Source organism: Taudactylus pleione, unplaced genomic scaffold (genome assembly GCF_031769625.1).
Source record: "Taudactylus pleione unplaced genomic scaffold, aTauple2 ptg000245l, whole genome shotgun sequence".
Lineage (NCBI taxonomy): Eukaryota > Metazoa > Chordata > Amphibia > Anura > Myobatrachidae > Taudactylus > Taudactylus pleione.
In genome coordinates, this window is record NW_028284647.1 from 58,849 (window position 1) to 78,882 (window position 20,034).

General features: G+C 49.5%; 1 protein-coding gene across 1 annotated transcript in view; it reads right to left on the minus strand.

Moving 5' to 3' along the window:
• The window catches only part of LOC148516592 (phosphatidylinositol-binding clathrin assembly protein), a gene marked incomplete at its 3' end in the record, with an annotated part of 59,471 nt that extends 57,706 nt beyond the window's left edge, over window positions 1–1,765 (minus strand). Inside the window, exon 1 of the mRNA XM_088479775.1 lies at window positions 1,322–1,765. Coding sequence (XP_088335901.1) covers window positions 1,322–1,451 — 130 coding nt within the window. The remainder of the gene's footprint in view (window positions 1–1,321) is intronic.
• Window positions 1,766–20,034: the final 18,269 nt, after the last annotated feature.

Below are 20,034 nucleotides of genomic sequence, written 5' to 3' on the forward strand. Positions count from 1 at the left end.
ATAGCCCACCCCTAATTTAGAAGCCAATGTACTTGTCATAGAGAGTGACAGCATGAAAGTCCCAAGTCTAGGGAGGAGCAGCTCCAACGCTGCATGAATTCAGGGCAATGACACTGTGGTTCTGTCATGTGTCCACATAATAGATCACTCAAAAAACACATACACAAAGCTGAAGCATATTCATTTAATCAATGAAAAGGGGGCAGCTAGAAATGTATTCTTGAAAACCCCCATGAAACTCAATTCAAAATATGCTGTTGCGTCGACAATCTGTAAAAACATAAAATGTTCATTCATACAGTGCATAGAGAGTGTTAGAAGGTAAGTCTTAAGCTTGGGGTCTGTATAGTACCATCCTGTATCTAAATACAAGCAAAGTCCATGATACACCTCCACATAATAACTGGTGTGTTCTTATTAGAGACCCTCCTACCTGTGGTTCCAATATTATCAATCATACACAAAATACCAAGAGGCAGCCGCTCCGGTAGATGAAGGAGCACCAGCCGGTGACAGATTGTAGGCTTTGGCAGTTCTGGAATAAACTACTCAAATGGGAGAACGTGCTCCTTGGTTCTATTTGGTCTACAATATACAGTAGCCAACAACAAAGGCTCCTAATAAGTGGTCTGAGCAGGCAGCATGGTGGTCAGCCAACGCATGAGGGGTATAAGCTGGCAGTAGTGTGACCAGGTGACCTGAAGCATGATCATCAATGACATGTCAAGCCAATGCTCAGAACCATAACAAGACACTGGCACATCATTCAGGCACCACCAGCAGGATTCCACAACAATATGGTACCCTCCAGGTATAATATAGGAGACTACTACTACTACTACTACTACTACTACTACACACTGGTACCACCCTTGCACTACAGAGCCGGGTCCCACCACACACTGGCACCACAGAGCCGCGTCCCACCGTGCGCACACACACGCGCTGGCACCACAGAGCCAGGTCCCACCGCGCACACCCGCTGGCACCACAGAGCCGGGTCCCACCGCGCACACGCGCTGGCACCACAGAGCCGGGTCCCACCACGCACACGCGCTGGCACCACAGAGCCGGGTCCCACCACGCACACCCGCTGGCACCACAGAGCCGGGTCCCACCGCACACACACTGGCACCACAGAGCAGGGTCCCAACAACTTGGGCATAAATGAGGGTCCCACAACACAATAGAGAACAGCACAAGTAACCTCAAGCCACCCTGGCACCACCACACATTGGCACCTCCCTGGCACTGCACAGCAAAGGAGTGCCACTGGCAGCCCCAGGTATGACTTCAAGCGCATAAGCACTGGGCTACTTACAGTCCAGGTGCTTCTTCTTGGGGCCCATGATCTCGTGGGTAGTGGCCTTGCAGACGATCTTGGACACGGCGGAGCCGGTGACACTGTGCTGCGCCGCCGTGATGCGGTCCGTGATGCTCTGGCCGGACATGGCGGCTCCGGGCTGGGGTCTGACACGAAGAGGATCGGGCCCGGGAGGAGGAAGAGGGGAGGGGGGGGGGGATCCGGCGTCACCTAGCCACTGGCCGCACACCTGAGCATGGAGGCCCGGAGCACAGAGTCACACCGTCAGCCCGTGCTGCCCGCCGTACGGCGCAGGGTGTCAGGGAACGGGAGCTGCTGTAGGAAAATGGCGGCTCAGCTCCACCTCAGAGATCCGTGAGGAGAGAGAGCCCGGCGGAGTCACGTGACCGGGAGGCGGACATCTCCAGCGGGGGCGTGGCTTCCCGGAGACTGCTAAATGGTGGGCGGGGCTCCAAAGAGACGTCTGTGGTGAGGGAGGGCTTTCTAGGGACGTACGCTGTGTAGGCGGGGCTTCTCAGACACTGCTGGACTGTAGGCGGGACATCCCACAGACGTCCCTGTTGTAGGCGGGGATATCTTGTGTTGTAGGCGGGGCTTTAAAAGAGACGTTAGTATTTGGGCGGAACTTTACGTGAGAATCCTGCTATATGGGCGGGACAAGTCCCTGAATGACACTACTACAGTGGTGGAATACATCCCAATCAGTCTCAAAGTATTGCTAGTGCAGCCAGTGATATATAGTATACTTGAATATCTAGAAATGCCAATACAGCCCATACAGTGATATTGAATATCCTTAAACCCCCAGTAATGCCAATACAGTACACCCATATATCCATCCAGTCATATATAATAACCTTATCCTCCCCATAGGCAAACGCAGGGGGGGTTTCCATCTGCCTGGAAACCCCCCTCCCCAGCCCACACCATGACCACAATAGAAATAGTAATATAATAGATTGTTACTAGTGCTACATGTTCTTCTCAGTATCACAAATGAAATAATTAGCACCACATGTGGTTCTTTTAACATGTATCAGCCAGTAATAGATAACCTGTGCACCAATTAGAAAATCTGGAAAACAGGCACTATCAGAGATGCACTGCTATAGAGCCCAATATGTACAGATACAGTATGTTCAGGGCAGTGATAGGTTCTTCTGCTGCTCCTCCAGGCTCCAGGACTTGCTCCAATAGTCTGGAATGGTGCTCACATCCAAAATAAATATATTTAGCTCAGGCAAGATGGCTTACAGACACATCTAATGGGTTACTGTGATCGCTAGTCCTGTATATGCTGGAATTATTGTACACACTACACTTTGTATGACGCTTATTAAAGCTGGTTAAGTACTAATTCTGCCCTCTTCATTGACAGGCCACACTCACTCTAAAATTAAGCCTTTGGAAACCCCCCTCTGGAAATCCTGCGTTTGCCACTGCTCCCAGACAGGGCCGGCGCTAGGCTGTGCTGCGCCCAGCGCCGTCCTGTTTTGCCACCCCTTCCCTCCTCCGCTCCCTCCCCCTGAGGTTACATATGTGCTATAGTACCGGGAGGGAGGATGGGCGTTTCCTGCGCCCTCCGGAAACAGTAGCGCTCCGGGCGACGGACCGGCTTGCCCGTGCCTGGAGCCGCTATTGATCCCAGTAATGCCAGTACAGTACACCCATGATATATCCATCCAGTCATATATAATAACCTTGATTCAGTATACCCCCAGTAATGCCAATACAGTACACCCATATATCCACAGGGCTGGACTGGCCCACAGGGGAAATCCCCGGTAGGCCCCACTGCTTGAGGGCCCACCCTCACCTCTGAATTATACATTGTTACTCTATTACGCAGTCAGTTACCTGGAGGAGTAGGACAATTGATCAGCATGGTGCTTGGTTACCAAACTACACCAAGATTTTCCTAATTGTTAGCCAAACATCTGTGACGGCTGGCCACACCACCTCTGGTGGATGACCACATTCCTTAAGTAAGGGCCCTTATCACGCAATCTCCCGGTGAGCCCTTCGTATCAATTCAGTCATAAATAATAACCTTATACCCCCAGTAATGCCAGTACTGCACATACATCAAGTGATATATAATATCATTACACCCTTATACCCCCAGTACTGCCCATATATCCAGTGATATCTAATATCCTTATACCAGGGCTCGACAAATCCCTGGGGCCAGGTCGCCATTGCGACCAAATTTTGCTGCCTGGCGATCACATTTTGCAGGGAGGGAGGTTTTACATATACGTTGGTTACGCAGGGCGCCACCTAGCGGAGGGCGCCCTGTCACCGTGACACAGCTGCCTGTGCAGGTGCGCTGCAGCGCTCAGGAGGGCACTCGCCGACGTTGCTGCCAGAGCTGTCCCCCGCTGCCATTACTCTACTGCCGCTGTTGGAGCCAGCAGGTAAGTATGAGCAGGGGTGCCCAGGGCCAGATTAAGGCTTGTGGGGGCCCCAGGGCAACCGAGATGTGGAGGCCCCCACCAATAAAATTGACAGCCTGCTTACTCTACTAGTATGCCCCTTACTTACCTTGAAAATCTGGAAGCTCTGTTCAGCGGTTTTCCCCTGCAAAGTCGACGTGGAAGTCCACAGCTCCCGCTGCGACTGATATCCTGCGCCCGGACCACATGCTGACCGCTGGCGCCAGGTCCTGCCTCCATATTGCTGCCTGTTGCTGTTTGATGTAGTGCCGCGCGCCACTGGGCCCATGCGATGACGGGAGGTGTGGCCGGGTTGCAGGAGTTTGTCAGTGGTGGCCAATGCAACCTTGCGGTGCAGCCAGCCGTGAGGGAGAGAGGCCGCAGCGCAGAGGAGCCTTCTCTCTTGTGATTGCTGTTGCCTGGACTGGCAACTGGCTTCCCCAGGTAGGGACAATACGTGCGGCAGTGTGGGGCCCCCCAAATGTGTGGGGCCCCCTGGACGACTGCCCCGTTCGCCCCCCCTATAATCCTGCCCTGGGGGCGCCCAGAGGAGAGGTGGGGTGGAGCGGGTACAGTTTGCCCATGGTTGCTGGAGGGGCCCGGCCCAGCCCCCTCCCTCATAACTCACTGCAGCCCAGCACATGCTACGGTGTGCCGGGCTGCAGTGGGAGGATGCACTCGTCTGCTAAGCAGCAGCCGCGGCAGTATCATATGCCTGTGGGCAGGGGGGGGCGATCACACTGATCATGCCCCCCCCATGGCTTGCCACAGGGCTGAGGGTCTCACAACGCCCGCTACCCCAGAGGCGCTGAAAGATTTAATTATAATCATTTTAAGCCTAAGAGGCGTGGCCATGCCACCAGCAATTAGGCCATGCTTCCTTCACCGGGCCCTGCACGGCTCTCTACAGCCCTGAGTCTGAGTGGGGGCTGTGATGGAGGGTACTGTTATGGGGGGGAGTGAGAGGGGGCTGTGATGGAGGGGGCTGTGAATGAGGGGGAGTGAGAGGGGCTGTGAAGATGGGGTACGAGGGGCTGTGATGGACGTGACAGTTGGAGGAGCTGTGACGTTTGGTGTCTGAGAGTTACCTGACTCAGGTGATGAACTGGATTCTGCGGAGAGCGGCATGACAGGAATCACAGATGAGGTAGATAGCTCTATTGCAAGACTTGTGGCAGTGAGAACTGCCTTTGATGATAAATGACAGGAACTTGGAACCAGTAGAAAACTTTGAGGAACCAGACTGGGACCGGCAGGAAGACTTGCTGAGTTGAACTGGTGAACCGAAGAACAAGAACGGGCTTTGACTCCGGACTGGAGTGACGTGGATTGAACTGAAGAACTTGGGCTTTGACTCCGGACTGGAGTGACGGGAATTAAACAGAATCCGGATTGGGACCGTAACGGGCAGTATCCGGGCTGGAACCAGAACGGGCTTGGAACTTGACTCTGGACTGGAATAATGTGACAATGGCTGAAGGGAAATCAGGTAATGCTGAGATGAGGGCTGAACAGGGTAATCCAGAAATGCTTTGACAAAGGCTGGAAGTCAGGAGCAGGCTGGATTGGGTAATTGGGAATAACATGTTCAGGAAGGAATAGGTAGGTTTGGGAATTTAAGGTTCAGGGAGGACTGGGTAGGTAGAGGGAGCAGGAGTTGATCCACAGCAGGAAGCAAGGCAGGGTAACACTGTGCAGGTTTGCAGGGAGCCAGGGACCAACCAGGAGTAGGGCAGGCAGCGGAGCACAAGACTAAGGGCAGGAACTCACTTATAGCTGATGCTGAAACACACGAGTTGCACTGGCCTGGGAACTAGCAGGATTTCTGGATGCTTCAGATATTGCTGTAAGCAGGATTTCTGGATTTGCCAGGTATTGCTGTAAGCAGCATTTCTGGATTTGCCAGGTATTGCTGCAAGCAGGATCTCCAGATGAGCTAGTCTAGGAACCAGCAGGATTTCAGGATGCACCAGGTATAGCTACCAGCAGGATCACCAGATGAACTGGTCTAGGAACCAGCAAGAGCCTGGGATTCACTTGTACTCAGAAGTAGCACAAACTATACACCATGGGAAGTAACGAGATGTTCATGTCCAGAATGCTATCAGAGGAGGATATATATACCCTTGGTCTGGCAGCAATTGGTGGATATGGACAGGTGGTCTGGTAGTAGCACTCTGAGTGGTGGAAGGCACAACATGCAGAGGGAGTGATCATCTCTGCAGCACTGAGAGACAGAACCACACCTGTGATTCCAATCAAGGCTTCCAGTGTTCACAGACAGAGGAGGGTTCAGGTGAATAATCACTTGTGGAAAGGAATGCATTCCCAGCATGATCAGAGCAGCTCTCCCAGGTAAATTACACACACAGGGCCTGATTCAGAGCCGCTTGTTCGCTCCGAGTGATGTTCGCACAACTGCGCATGCATATGGGTCGTAATGCGAATGCGCCAACCAGTCAGTGCGGTCGGAAATCGAGCGCTCGCAAAATAGCGAGTGCCTGCTAATTTGAGTGACAGGATGAGGCGTTTGTGGGTGGTAACAGGGGAAGGTGCTTGAAAACGGGGAGTGGTGATTCGAACGCAGGCGTGCCAAATGGTCAAAATGGGCGTTTTAAGGGTGTGCATAACTAACAAAGCAGCGTCATCGGCCACGTCACTTGGTTGTCTCTTAGCCTGAACTGTTCGCATGATTGCGGTAGGAAAATCCAACCACAAGCACTGCGAGCAGTTCAGACGCCTTTCGATGTACTCGATTAATCTAATAAATAGCGGAGATGACATAGGATGCGAGCGGCCAGGGGGTGTCTTTACAAAATAGCGAGCGCATGTTACGTTCGCTCGCTCAGACATAGAGGCGTCAACAGACCGCAAAGAGAAAGCGCTCAATTTAAATATCCGGCCCCTTTTTCTGAACGAGCGAGCGCAAATAGCGTCCGGCTCTGAATCAGGCCCACAGATCCATGAGACAGCTGGCAATGGTAAGTCTACAGGCAAAAGGTGAAAACTAGACAGGGTTGTGCCACGAGGGGGATATGAGGGACTGTGATGGAGGAGCTGTGATGACGGGGATACCAGGGGCTGTGAAGAGGGGATATGAGGGGCTGTGATGGAAGTGACTGTTGGAGGAGCTGTGATGAGGGGGATATGAGGGGCTATGTTGGAGGGGACTGTGATGAGGGGGAGTGAGAGGCCAGTACTGCCCATACATTCAGTGATATATAATATCCTTACACCCGCACTAATGCCAGTACTGCCCATACATCCAGTGATGTATAATATCCTTATACACCCAGTAATGCCCATACATCCAGTGATATATAATATCCTTACACCCGCAGTAATGCCAGTACTGCCCATACACACAGTGATATATAATATCCTTATACCCCCAGTAATGCCAGTACTAGGCAGGGAATCGGTATGAAATACCGCCGGCCGCATGGCTGGCGGTGCGATTCCCGGCAGCGCCTGTCCGACATCAGCAGAGTTCCGACAGCGCTGGAAATCCCGATCGTGGATAGGTAAGTACTAACTGTTGATTTTAAAATGAACCTCTATATACCCCTGCCTGTACCTTCTAAAATCCTTCCTATAAACCTCTAAGGATGACGCTAATTTGCGTACGCAGTCATACAATAAATAGAGACTCCAGACTCAGAACATGTGGTTCCGAAGCACAAAGTATTATTCAAGTAAAAGTACAGTCAGTTACACGCTATGATCTTTGTATAATAAGCGCAAATAAATACGATGAGAGAGTCAGAGAGACACACAGAGAGAGAGAGAGACAAAGAGAGAGAGAGGCACACACAGAGAGAGAGAGAGGCACACACAGAGAGGCACACAGAGAGAGAGAGACACACACACAGAGAGAGAGGCACACGCACAGAGAGAGAGGCACACGCACAGAGAGAGAGGCACACACACAGAGAGAGAGGCACGCACACAGAGAGAGAGGCACGCACACAGAGAGGCACACACACAGAGAGAGGCACGCACACAGAGAGGCACGCACAGAGAGAGAGAGGCACACACACAGAGAGAGAGGCACACACACAGAGAGAGAGGCACACTTTAGGCACAAAAGGAAATTATACAGATACATACGCTGCGCCTCCGGACACGGAGATAGGCATCAGTAAGAGACCCTCAGTTCATATTGTATTCAGCATGGACTAAAAAACCAGTATCCGGGCACACATATTTATCCCCCACAGACTAAAACAGGACAATGGGAAAGTTTCTTGCTGATGTCATTGGTTCCCAGAGGAGAAGCATATGTTACAGAACATTTAACAGGCTGGTTCAAATAGACTCTCCCTGCCTCTAACAGCAGGGGAATCTTTCTAGTAACGCCCTCTGTAACATTCTAACATTTTTGTTGCTTGTAAGTTCTGCGATCCATAACTTGAGTTTGCATGATGCGATCTCTCCACCAATAACATCGGGATGCTGTAAAAAGCGTACGCATCAGAACAAAACCAAACACAACTTGCTTATCATGTATAATACCTTAATTATCAAATACCTTTATTTCTCAGCATTTAAACTACCTAAACCAACTTAAATCATACATTTTGATGCTTATTGAACCTTATGAGTGAATATGAAATGTGTGGGTATTCAGGGTTTGATATAAAGACATATTAATGTGTGTATGGGGATGGGTACACTTGACTCTAACATCTTAGCATGCTGGGCCAGATAGTTCTACATGTCCTGTCAGCAGGCCCTCCCACCTTTCCTGTGTCCAAAGGAAAGATACCTCTGTCGGTCTCTTGTGTGAAAATGCAAAATATCCCAACTACAAGAGACAGACCTAAGGTGACACTCCAGCCCCCGAAATCATGTCATTGCAGGAAGCCTGCTTATTTATTCTAGCCAGACCACCCGTAGTGGGCAAACACTATGCAGGAAGCTTATCTACACAAGCCAGTTGTCACCTGGCCACTTGCTTAATGTAATACTGTAAAGCCATTTCTGGAATATATCCTTTATAATACGTAAAGTAATGAAATAGGCTTTTAGTGAATCGCCGTAACCTATGGTAATGGTCACAGATGCATTCGCATGATGCTAATGGTATTATCGCCACATGTACTAAAATGTGAGTTTATCTAAAATGGCGCTTAGGCGGCCATTTCGCAAAATGGCATCTTGCGGCCAGTCGCAAGATGGTGTCGCTGCGATTCAATTTTAAACTGATCTTGTCTCAGCCAATAATCCAGCTTCGACATAACTAACCCCCTAACCCTCCTTAGGGATGCCTAACCCTAACCCCCCAAGTGCCTAACCCTAATCCCCCCTCTAAGTGCCTAACTCTAACCTCCCCCATCCCCGCTGCCTAACCCTAAGTCCCCACCAGGGGTGCCTAACCTTTAGCCTCCTGGGGGAGTGCCTAACCCTATCTCCCCCCGGGTGCCCTAAACCTAACCCCCACCCCCCCCCCCGCGGGTGTCCGCTCGTGGCGCCTGGCATCCCGACGATCGGGATGCCGGGCGCCTATCTGCCGGCATCGGGGAAATGTCAGGCGTCTACATCTAGACGCCCGGCATTTCATCCCTTGCCGGGATATGACAGTCGGGAAGCCGGCTGCCGGTATTAAGGCACCTGGCTTCCCGATTAAATACCCTGCCCATACATCCGGTGATATATAATATCCTTATACACCCAGTAATATCCATACACCCAGTCATGTATAATATCTTTACACCGCCAGTAATGTGAGTACGTCCCATACACCCAGTGATTTATACGACCTGATTTTGAGTCATACACAAAGTGTCTGTATTTGTGGGAACCACTGGACCCAGATTTGCCACTTTATGCTAATGAAAAAACTCACAAGACTAATGCGAGGATCTGTGTGGCTATAAGCAGGAAGCAGCTCCACCGACAGCCGCACCTGCCATCATTAGTATCGGCACATGCACCTGAAATCTGACAGAAACAGGCTTCCCTTACAAGCCAATAGACATCAACATCTGTCCTCCTGAGAATCAGTTGGAGATGCAGAATCAGAGGCGCAGAGGGGGTGGGAACAGGTACTGATTAGCCAGGCCCGGACTTGTTGGAGAAGCCCAGGTCTGCTGCTGAGGGTGACACAGCAGCACCGCGTGTGTAGCGCTGACCGGATGGAGTTCGGTCAGCGCTACACAGCACAAACACACAGCCGCCGGCGCCGGCAGCTGTGTGTTTGCCTTAGCAGCTGATGAGAGTCAGACAGACTCTCATCGGCTGCTGCTGCTCCCACTGCCAGAGCCGGACATCTTCCGGCTCCCGCAGTGGGTAATGGGAGTGACGTCATGATGTGATGTCACTCCCATAATGCAAAGCGGCGGACGGAGGAGCTGGTATCGGCGGCGGGACCAGTTTTTTTTTTAATTTTCATTACATCTCTACTGCGGGGGAAGGTGGAATACTACTGGGGGCACTACAAGGGGTAATACTACTGGGGGCACTACAGGGGGCACTACAAAGGGGATTACTATGGGGGGAATACTACTGGGGGCACTACAAGGGGGGATTACTAGGGGGGGAATACTACTGGGGACACTACAGGGGGTAATACTACTGGGGGGCACTACAAGGGGGGATTACTAGGGGGGGAATACTACTGGGGACACTACAGGGGGTAATACTACTGGGGGCACTACAGGGGGGAATACTACTGGGGGCACTACAAGGGGGGGTGATTACTACTGGGGGCACTACAAGGGGGGAGGAATACTACTGGGGGCACTACAAGGGGGGGATTACTACTAGGGGCACTACAAGGGGGGGGACCACTACTGGGGGCACTATATAAAGGGCACTGCATAGTGTGTACCACTACTGGGGACACTGCATAGGGGGGGAGTACTACTGGGGCACTATATAAGGGGAATACTACTGGGGCACAGCACAGGGGGGACCACTACCGGGGGCACTGTAAAAGGGGCACTGCGTAGGGGGTACCACTACTGGGGGCACTGCATAGGGGGACTACTACTGGGGGCACTATATAAGGGGAATACTACTGGGGGCACAAGGGGCACTGCACAGGGGGGACCACTACCGGTGGCACTGTAAAAGGGGCACTGCATAGGGGGGCGCCAAAAAATATACTTGCTTACCAAAAAATTTGGGCTAGGGCCGGCCCTGGCTACCGCTCTGCTATGCAATCAGCGCCAGGAGGCAACGACCCCAGTACTTTCATCGGCAACTTCCCCAAAAGACCAAGAAAGGACAGCTAACCTGGCCGGGCATTCAGCAGCAGCAGCAGGCAATGCGGCCAGAGCTTTGCTAGCAGCTTCGGGATCCAGCTGCAGCAACACCCCCAGCCGTTGGTCTTGAAGGCTTTGAGAGCTGGGAGTATGACACTTCTCCAGTCAAACACGTGAGAAGATCGGGTATAGGGAAAGAGCAGTGCAGGAAGCCTGCTCTGCCTCCCACTCCTCAGCTATACCACCGGTTTTTCAGAGAGTTCAACTCTCAGCGGCCTCGCTATTTGAAGCCTGTAAGGAGCTGTGCCTGTCTCAGAATCAGTCCATTATATACTTATTCTCCCAGTAATGCTAGTGTGTTCAATTATATCAAATAATACAATGCCGTATCCAGCCATATCCCTATACCCCAAGTAATACTGTAGTGTAGGTTGAGCAGAATGTTGTGCTCTTATGCACAAAATAATTCTGTACCGTAGTGCACATCCAGTTATATGTTATGTTCCTATACACCAACAGCGCTTTACATAGTCATACATTATGTAACGTTAATATACAATCAGAAATAACTTACTATACTTCCAGTGATCTGTAATGTAGCGTTCCCGCTAGACTGTTTTAGCGATAACACAATATGGCTGGTGACGCTCCCACCTGCGGGTGGGAAAAATTGTGGTGCAGCGATCACCGCTGGTGAATAGGCAGCATGGGGGCAGCCCGACATGTCCGTACGTGCTAGGCACGCCCCCGAGAGTGATGAAAAGAGGCACATCTTGAATACACGCCCCCTTCGCTCATGGCCATGCCTCCTTTTCAGGTGCGAGCTAGAGTGCCCTTTCTAAGTCCAGTGCCAGATCTATTGTGAACACTATAATGTCCATACTCACCAAAGAATTGTCAGAAACCGTGCTTACCCTCTGGCCTGGGTCATGCTGCTCTGTCTTGGCCTGGGGGCTCTCAGAGTGCGCTGTTATTGGGTTCCCTGCATGGTGGTGGTCTCAGGGGCCTGGAGCTCTGGCAGCATTCCCTCCGGCTCCTGACACTGGGCGCAGCCATAGTGGTTCCCGACCAGCTGAGTGCGTTGCTGATGGGCTGCCAACATGGTGGTGGTCTCAGGAGGCTCCGGCGGCGTTCCCGGCGGCTCCAGACACTGGGCACTGCCATATTGGTCCCAGTCAGCTGTCCGCTAGTCTCCAGTGATAGCCAGGCTGGTGTCCACCTGACCAAATCAGCCAATCCCTGCGAATCACAGGATTTATATTGTCCTGGCATTCAGGGCCTGATTCAGAGCCGGACGCTCTGACCAGAGCGCTCGCTCTGAATCAGGGCCCTCCTACCTAAAAATGGAGCGGTCTCTTGGACGCTCGCATAGCTGTGGGTGACCACCCACAGCTATAGCGAGCGTCCATGATGATGGTCGCGATGGTCAAGACCATCGCGACCATCGGGTTTGTGACGGAGACCCTGCGGTAGGGTCTCGCTGCCACAAGCCCTGGAGTGATTTTGGCTCTATCAGAGCCAAAATCACTCCCACTGACATCACTACTGATGTCAGTGGGGCCGGCTTCAGACGGTAGGCGTTCCCTGCTCTATTGTAGGCTCCAAGTCCGATGCCAGTGTGCTCTCCTAGTCCGGCTCCAGTGTCTAGTACAGTGCTATCTTCAATATTTATATTTAATGTTCCTTCCTATACTGTCCTGAAGCATACTACATTTTTCTGGGCCGCGCAGCTCGTGCATTGTCTCTGGACCACGTATGCGCTCGAGTCCCGGCACAGGAGTGAAGAAACCGCTGACGCGGTCACTACACTCCCAGTACTATACATCGCAGGGAAGGGCGCCTTTCAGAGCTTTTTGTTACATCCGGGTGGTATGATCGCAAGCTGCAATGAGATCATGAGCGCTAATATCAAACCCAGATGACATTGCAAATGCAATCATTAATAAATGGGCCCCTCAGTATCTATAATGTGTCGGATTCCTTCTTACCGGAGCCGGCGCTGTCATTTCATCTGCTGGAGCGCTCCTGTTGGCCATTACAATAAACATAAACAATTGAGCTTGGTGAGCTGCTGATGGCTTTGCAACTATTCCTGGGTTCTGCACTGCATGGGTGCCGCCATGTTGGACTAATCAGCTGACTCTGGCTTCTCCCAATCACAGGGGGGTTAGCCTCTACCTTACCACAGTCACCAATGGCTGATCAGAGTGTCCTATTTGTCGAAGCTGGAATTTTGCGAATGGCCGCCTAAGCGCCATTTTAGATAAACTCACACTTTAGTACATGTGGCGATATTACTATTAGCATCATGCAATTGCATCTGTGACCATCGCCATAAGTTACGGCGATTCATCAAAAGCCCATTTCATGACTTTACGTAGTTTGGGTGCTCTGGATAAAGTGTGTATATTAATATAATTCCCCTAAAGGATATATTTCAGAAATGGCTGTACAGTATGTCAAAAGTGGATTGCATTAGCTAAACAGAGCAAATGGCCACGTGACAACTAGCCTGTGTAGACAAGCTTCATAGACATAACGTCTGCTCTCACTCCAGGTGGCCCTGCTTGAATACAGCAAGAGGGTCGTTTGTAGCACCTTACATTAGCAGGCTTCCTACAATAAAATACCTTCAAAGCCAAGAGTGTTATCTGAGGTTTGGGTCTTGTAGCTGTGCTAATTTGCATCCACACAGGCCCTGGGAGAACAAAGACCAGTATTTTTGAGCCTGAAAAGGGTGGGGGCTGCTGGGGCATGAGCAAGGCATGGAACTATAAGGCTCAGCATTCCACACTGCTAGGTGTTCACTTAGTTTAAGTGAGATTTAAGTGCACCATTTCTCATACACACATTAATACGCACAATTGGCTGTTAACTAGTCGCATATTAGCGAATGCATAAGATCCTGTATGAAAACGCTGTTTATTAGCTTCATGTGCACGCATCTGCTCCAAGTTAACTAGCGTCTTTACATCACACCCCGCATACTTACACATTACATATTCACATAAAAGGTTTAATAAGCTTTAAAGTATAAGATTTAAGTTTGTTCATTTAGCATAAATTATGTGAAATAAAGATTATTTGATAACTAAGGTTTTATACATGATAAGCCGTGATTGGTATTGTTCTGATGTGTACTCTTTCAACAGTATTCCGGTACCATTGGTGTGGAGATTGCATCATGCATTCTCAATTTATGGACCGCAGAGACTTCAAGCAACAAAATGTACATTATATGAACTGTTAGGATGTTGCATGAGGCAGGAAACCAGAGACCTCCAGTTGTTAGAGGCTGGGTTGTGTCTATTTGAATCAACTTGCTAAATGCCTTGTAACATATGCCCTCTCCTTTAGGACCAATGGTATTAGCAACAAACTTCTCTATTGTGTTGTTTATTTCTGGGGGGTATAAATATGTGTGCTGACCCTGGGTTCCTAGTCTTTGTGCTGAATGCTGATTGACGAGGGGTTTCTTGCTGATGCCTAAAATCTGGACCAGAGAGCGCTGCGTATGTATAATTGTACTTGGGTCTGTATAATCTCTTTGCGCTAAGATTATATGAGGATCAGCGTGTAACTGCTGTACTTTTACTTCAATAATACTTTGTGCTTTGGAACCACAGATTCTAGGTCTGGAGTCTTTATTTACTGTATGACTGCGTACGCAAATTAGCGTAATCCTTAGAGGTTTATAGGTAGGATATTAGAAGGTATAGGCAGGGGTATATAGAGGTTCAAAGGCAGTATCCTTATATTTTAACTAGGGGTGTGCACCGGCCACTTTTTGTGTTTTGGTTTTGGATCTGGATCTTTCTTCGTATTTTGGATCTGGATTGGTTTTGCCAAAACCACCCTTCCGTGTTTTGGGTTCTGGGTTTTGTGTTTTGGATCTGTATTTTTTTGAAAAAAAGCATAAAAACAGCTAAAATCACAGAATTTGTAGGTTTTTCTGCTCCTATGCTATTATTAACCTCAATAACCTTAATTTCCACTCATTTCCAGTCTATTCTGAACACCTCACACCTCACAATAGTGTTTTTATGTCCAAAAGGTTGCACCGAGGTAGCTGGATGACTATGCTAAGCGACACGAGTGGGTGGCACAAACACGTGGCCCATCTAGGAGTGACACTGCAGTGGCAGATAGGATGGCAGTTTGAAAAACTAGGCCCCAAACTGTACATAATGCAAAGAAAAAAAAGAGGTGCAAGATGGAATTGTCCTTGGGCCCTCCCACCCACCCTTATGTTGTATAAACAGGACATGCACACTTTAACAAACCAATCATTTCAGCGCCAGGGTCTGCCACACAACTGTGGCTGAAATGATTGGTTCGTTTGGGCCCCCACAAAACAAGCTGGCAATTAATCTGTCCCTGCACAAACTGGCTCTACGGAGGCAAGATGTCGTCCTCATCCTCCTCATCCACCGATTCCTCACCCTCTTCAGTGCTGTGTACATCCTCATCCTCACAGAGTATTAATTCATCCCCGCTGGAATCCACAACCACAGGTCCCTCTGTACGTTCTGGAGGCTGGTCTCCCTGGAAGAGTTGATAATTCATTTTATGAACATCATCTTCTCCACATTTTGTGGAAGCAACCTCCTACGCCTTTCGCTGACAAGGTTCCCGGCTGCACTAAACACTCTTTTGGAGTACACACTGGAGGGGGGGGCAACTCTGGTAAAATAGAGCCAGTTTGTACAGGGACCTCCAAATTTCTTCTTTTTCCTGCCAGTACAGGTACAGACTGTCTGACATGCCTACTTGGATGTTGTCACCGATGTAATCCTTTAACAGACAGACGCACGCTTGTCGCTGCTGCTTTAAGGATGCAGGTGTGGCTACAGCCCACACATTTCACAAAGACAGAAAAAAATTTTTTTTTTATTGTTTGTGGAGCGCACTTTGAGGGTTACACCACCCTTTAACAGACAGACGCACGCTTGTCGCTGCTGCTTTGAGGATGCAAGTGCGGCTACAGCACACACAATTCACAAAGACAGAAAAAAAAGAAGAATATTTTTATTGTTTGTGGAGCGCACTTTGAGGGTTACACCACCCTTTAACAGACAGACGCACGCTTGTCGCTGCTGCTTTAAGGATGCCAGTGCGGCTACAGCCCACACATTTCACAAAGACCGAAAAAAAAATAAGAATTTTACACCACCCTTTAAGAAATGAGCCAGCCGGCTCTTTACTTATGGGACACAGGCGCACGCTTGGCGCTGCTCCTTTGTTGATGCACGTGCAGCCACAGTGCACACAATTCACAAACACAGAAAATATATATTTTTTTGGTTTGGACTGGAGTGTACTTTGGGGGTTACAGCACCCTTGAACGGTTAAGCCAGCCGGCCCTTTACTTATTACACAGGCGCATGCTTGGCACTACTTTGTTGATGCACGTGCGGCTACTGCGCACACAATTCACAAACACAGAAAATAATTTTTTTTTTGGTTTGGACTGGAGTGTACTTTCGGGGGTTACAGCACCCTTTAATGGTCAAGCCAGCCGGCCCTTTACCTATGACACAGCCGCACGCTTGGCACTACTTTGTTGATGCACGTGCGGCTACTGCGCACACAATTCACAAACACAGAAAATAATTTTTTTTTTGGTTTGGACTGGAGTGTACTTTCGGGGGTTACAGCACCCTTTAACGGTCAAGCCAGCCGGCCCTTTACTTATGACACAGGCGCACACTTGGCACTACTTTGTTGATGCACGTGCGGCTACTGCGCACACAATTCACAAACACAGAAAATAATTTTTTTTTTGGTTTGGACTGGAGTGTACTTTGGGGGTTACAGCACCCTTTAACGGTCAAGCCAGCCGGCCCTTTACTTATGACACAGGCGCACGCTTGGCACTACTTTGTTGATGCACGTGCGGCTACTGCGCACACAATTCACAAACACAGAAAATATATTATTTTTTTAGCACTTCGGGGGAGCACCCCTGATGGACAGAGCACCCCCTGGACAACACTACAGCACCCCTTTAGGACTGGGACACTGCACAGGACTTTGGAGTGGACACAGCCCCTATGGAGAACTGACTGCACAACACAGTCCAGCCAGCCCCTATGGACTTTGAAGTAGTGGACACAGCCCCTATTAACAACAGCAGCACAGCACAACACAGCCAGCCCCTATGGACTTTGAAGTAGTGGACAACAGCAGCACTACACTACACTACACTACACAGCCCAGCCAGCCCTAACTCCCACCCTCCCTCTTCACTGTCCACAGCCGAGTGAGAAAATGGCGCCGACGCGGGTACCTTATATAGGTTCCAAAACCCGCGAGACTCGGAAGGCGGGATGATGACGTTTTGCCTCGATTTCAGATCCGAGTCAGGCGGGAAAAGTCGAGCCTGACTCGGATCGGGGGGGTTCGGATTTCAGAAATCCGAACCCGCTCACCCCTAATTTTAACCCCCTCAGTGACAAATGCCCATTTCCGGTACAATTTGTAGCTAACTTGTTCCAGTGTCAGCTACTTTGTTTCCTGGTTTGATTGCTGTAATTACCATCTGGTGCACACTGCATTGTTCATGCTCTAGTTCACAGGTTCTCAAACTCGGTCCTCAGGACCCCACACTGGTCACGTTTTCCTGATCACCCAGCAGGTGCACAGGTATACTCATTACTCACTGACACATTTTAAAAGTTCCACAGGTGGAGCTAATTATTTCAGTTGCGACACTATGAGGAGACCTGGAAAACGTGCACTGTTTGGGGTCCTGAGGATCGAGTTTGAGAACCACTGCTCTAGTTCTGTGTTAAATGGCTCCTGTTCCCTGCTTCAGTTTCTCCAAGCTTGCATCTGCCTGCAATCCTGTGCAGTTTCACACTGCTAATCAACTCCAGCCTCCAAGCCTGTGCAATTAACCTCTGCTGTCCTGTGCAGTTTCCAGACTGCTGAACATCTCCATCTCATACTTACCTGGTTCTCCATCTCATACTTTACCATCGCGACCATCAACCTGGTCGGTCGCTAAAGTTGTGGGTGGTAACCCACACCTTAGCTAGCGACCAGGAGGCCGCACTTGATTAGACAAGCGCCCGCCCTCATTCAGAGCGAGCGGTCGCTTCTAGCGACAGCCTCTGAATGAGGGCTATATGTTACTGCTTAGATCTAACCATAATCATCACAGTATATACGGACTACATACATCTGTGTTCTACGTATTGCATAGGGATACATGATAACAGTGTCTGAGATTATACACATAACTATCCTGTGTCACTATTGCTATTTTTCGTAAATTTTTATTATATATTTTTTTTTGTCAGTGTGTGATGTTAGTGCTTTGATCATTCATTTATCTCCGTAATGTGGTCATAGATAGTTATTCTACTGATTTTCTCTTTTTCTCTTTTTATTATTTAATAAAAGGTATGTTTACTTTTAACTACTATTCTATTTCTTGTGATTATGAAATTGTGGGGTGTGCCTCGCAAAGGAGTCTTTTTCTTTACCCTCTCTTGCTGCATAGAAACGTACATTCTAGGGAGCACCCCCATCTTTGCCTTGAAGTATAGACCCTACCTGAGTAGACTTCATTTTCTCACCTACTTTTACTCCTGTGCAATTGTTTTTCCAATTCTTCCCCTCTTCTATCCTTTTTACCTGCATAAACTATCACAGCCTGCAGATTGCATATACAGTACCTGCGTGCACTATCACTCACAGCCTACAGATTGCATATCCAGTACCTGCATACACTATCACTTACAGCCTGCAGATTGCATATCCAGTACCTGCATACACTATCACTCACAGCCTGCAGAGTGCATATCCAGTACCTGCATACACTATCACTCACAGCCTACAGAGTGCATATCCAGTACCTGCGTGCACTATCACTCACAGCCTGCAGAGTGCATATCCAGTACCTGCGTACACTATCACTCACAGCCTACAGATTGCATATCCAGTACCTGCGTACACTATCACTCACAGCCTACAGAGTGCATATCCAGTACCTGCATACACTATCACTCACAGTCTGCAGAGTGCATATCCAGTACCTGCATACACTATCACTCACTGCCTGCAGAGTGCATATCCAGTACCTGCATACACTATCACTCACTGCCTACAGAGTGCATATCCAGTACCTGCATACACTATCACTCACAGCCTGCAGAGTGCATATCCAGTACCTGCATACACTATCACTCACAGCCTGCAGAGTGCATATCCAGTACCTGCATACACTATTACTCACGGCCTACAGAGTGCATATCCAGTACCTGCATACACTATCACTCACAGCCTGCAGAGTGCATATCCAGTACCAGCATACACTATCACTCACAGCCTGCAGAGTGCATATCCAGTACCTGCATACACTATCACTCACAGCCTACAGAGTGCATATCTGGTACCTGCATACACTATCACTCACAGCCTGCAGTGTGCCATATTCAGTACCTGCATACACTATCACTTACTGCCTACAGAGTGCATATCCAGTACCTGCGTGCACTATCACTCACAGCCTACAGAGTGCCATATCCAGTACCTGCGTGCACTATCACTCACAGCCGGGAGGCCAAGAAATGAGAGGAAGAATCTGTGGAGCTATTTACTAAAATGAAAGGGAAAAATAATTAGTGCAAGGCCGCAAAAACCCTGTATCATGTACGTTTCCTTCATCAAAATATACATTAACCCCAGTGATCTGCTAGACACAATTTGATTAGTCAATTTAGGTATTAGGGGCGGGATGCATGACGATCCCTGCAAAGTACGGCTCTGTTGGTAAGAGCGGCCCTTTGCGGTGGAGGGGTTTCCGGGGCTATGACCGTGGGGGGTGCTGGGAGGGGATCCCTCTCTCGGCTCACTCCCAATAGAAGCCCATAGGTTTCTATGGGTAACTCCATCAGGAAGCTGGCATTACGCAAAGCAACCAAGAGCTTGGTGCATATGAGAAATGCGGTCAAACCCGCATTTTTTGGGGTTTGACCGCATTTTTCTCATTGATGCATCCCGCCCTAGGACAGTGGTGTCAAACTCGGGCCATCCAGCTGCAGTGGAACTACATATCCCA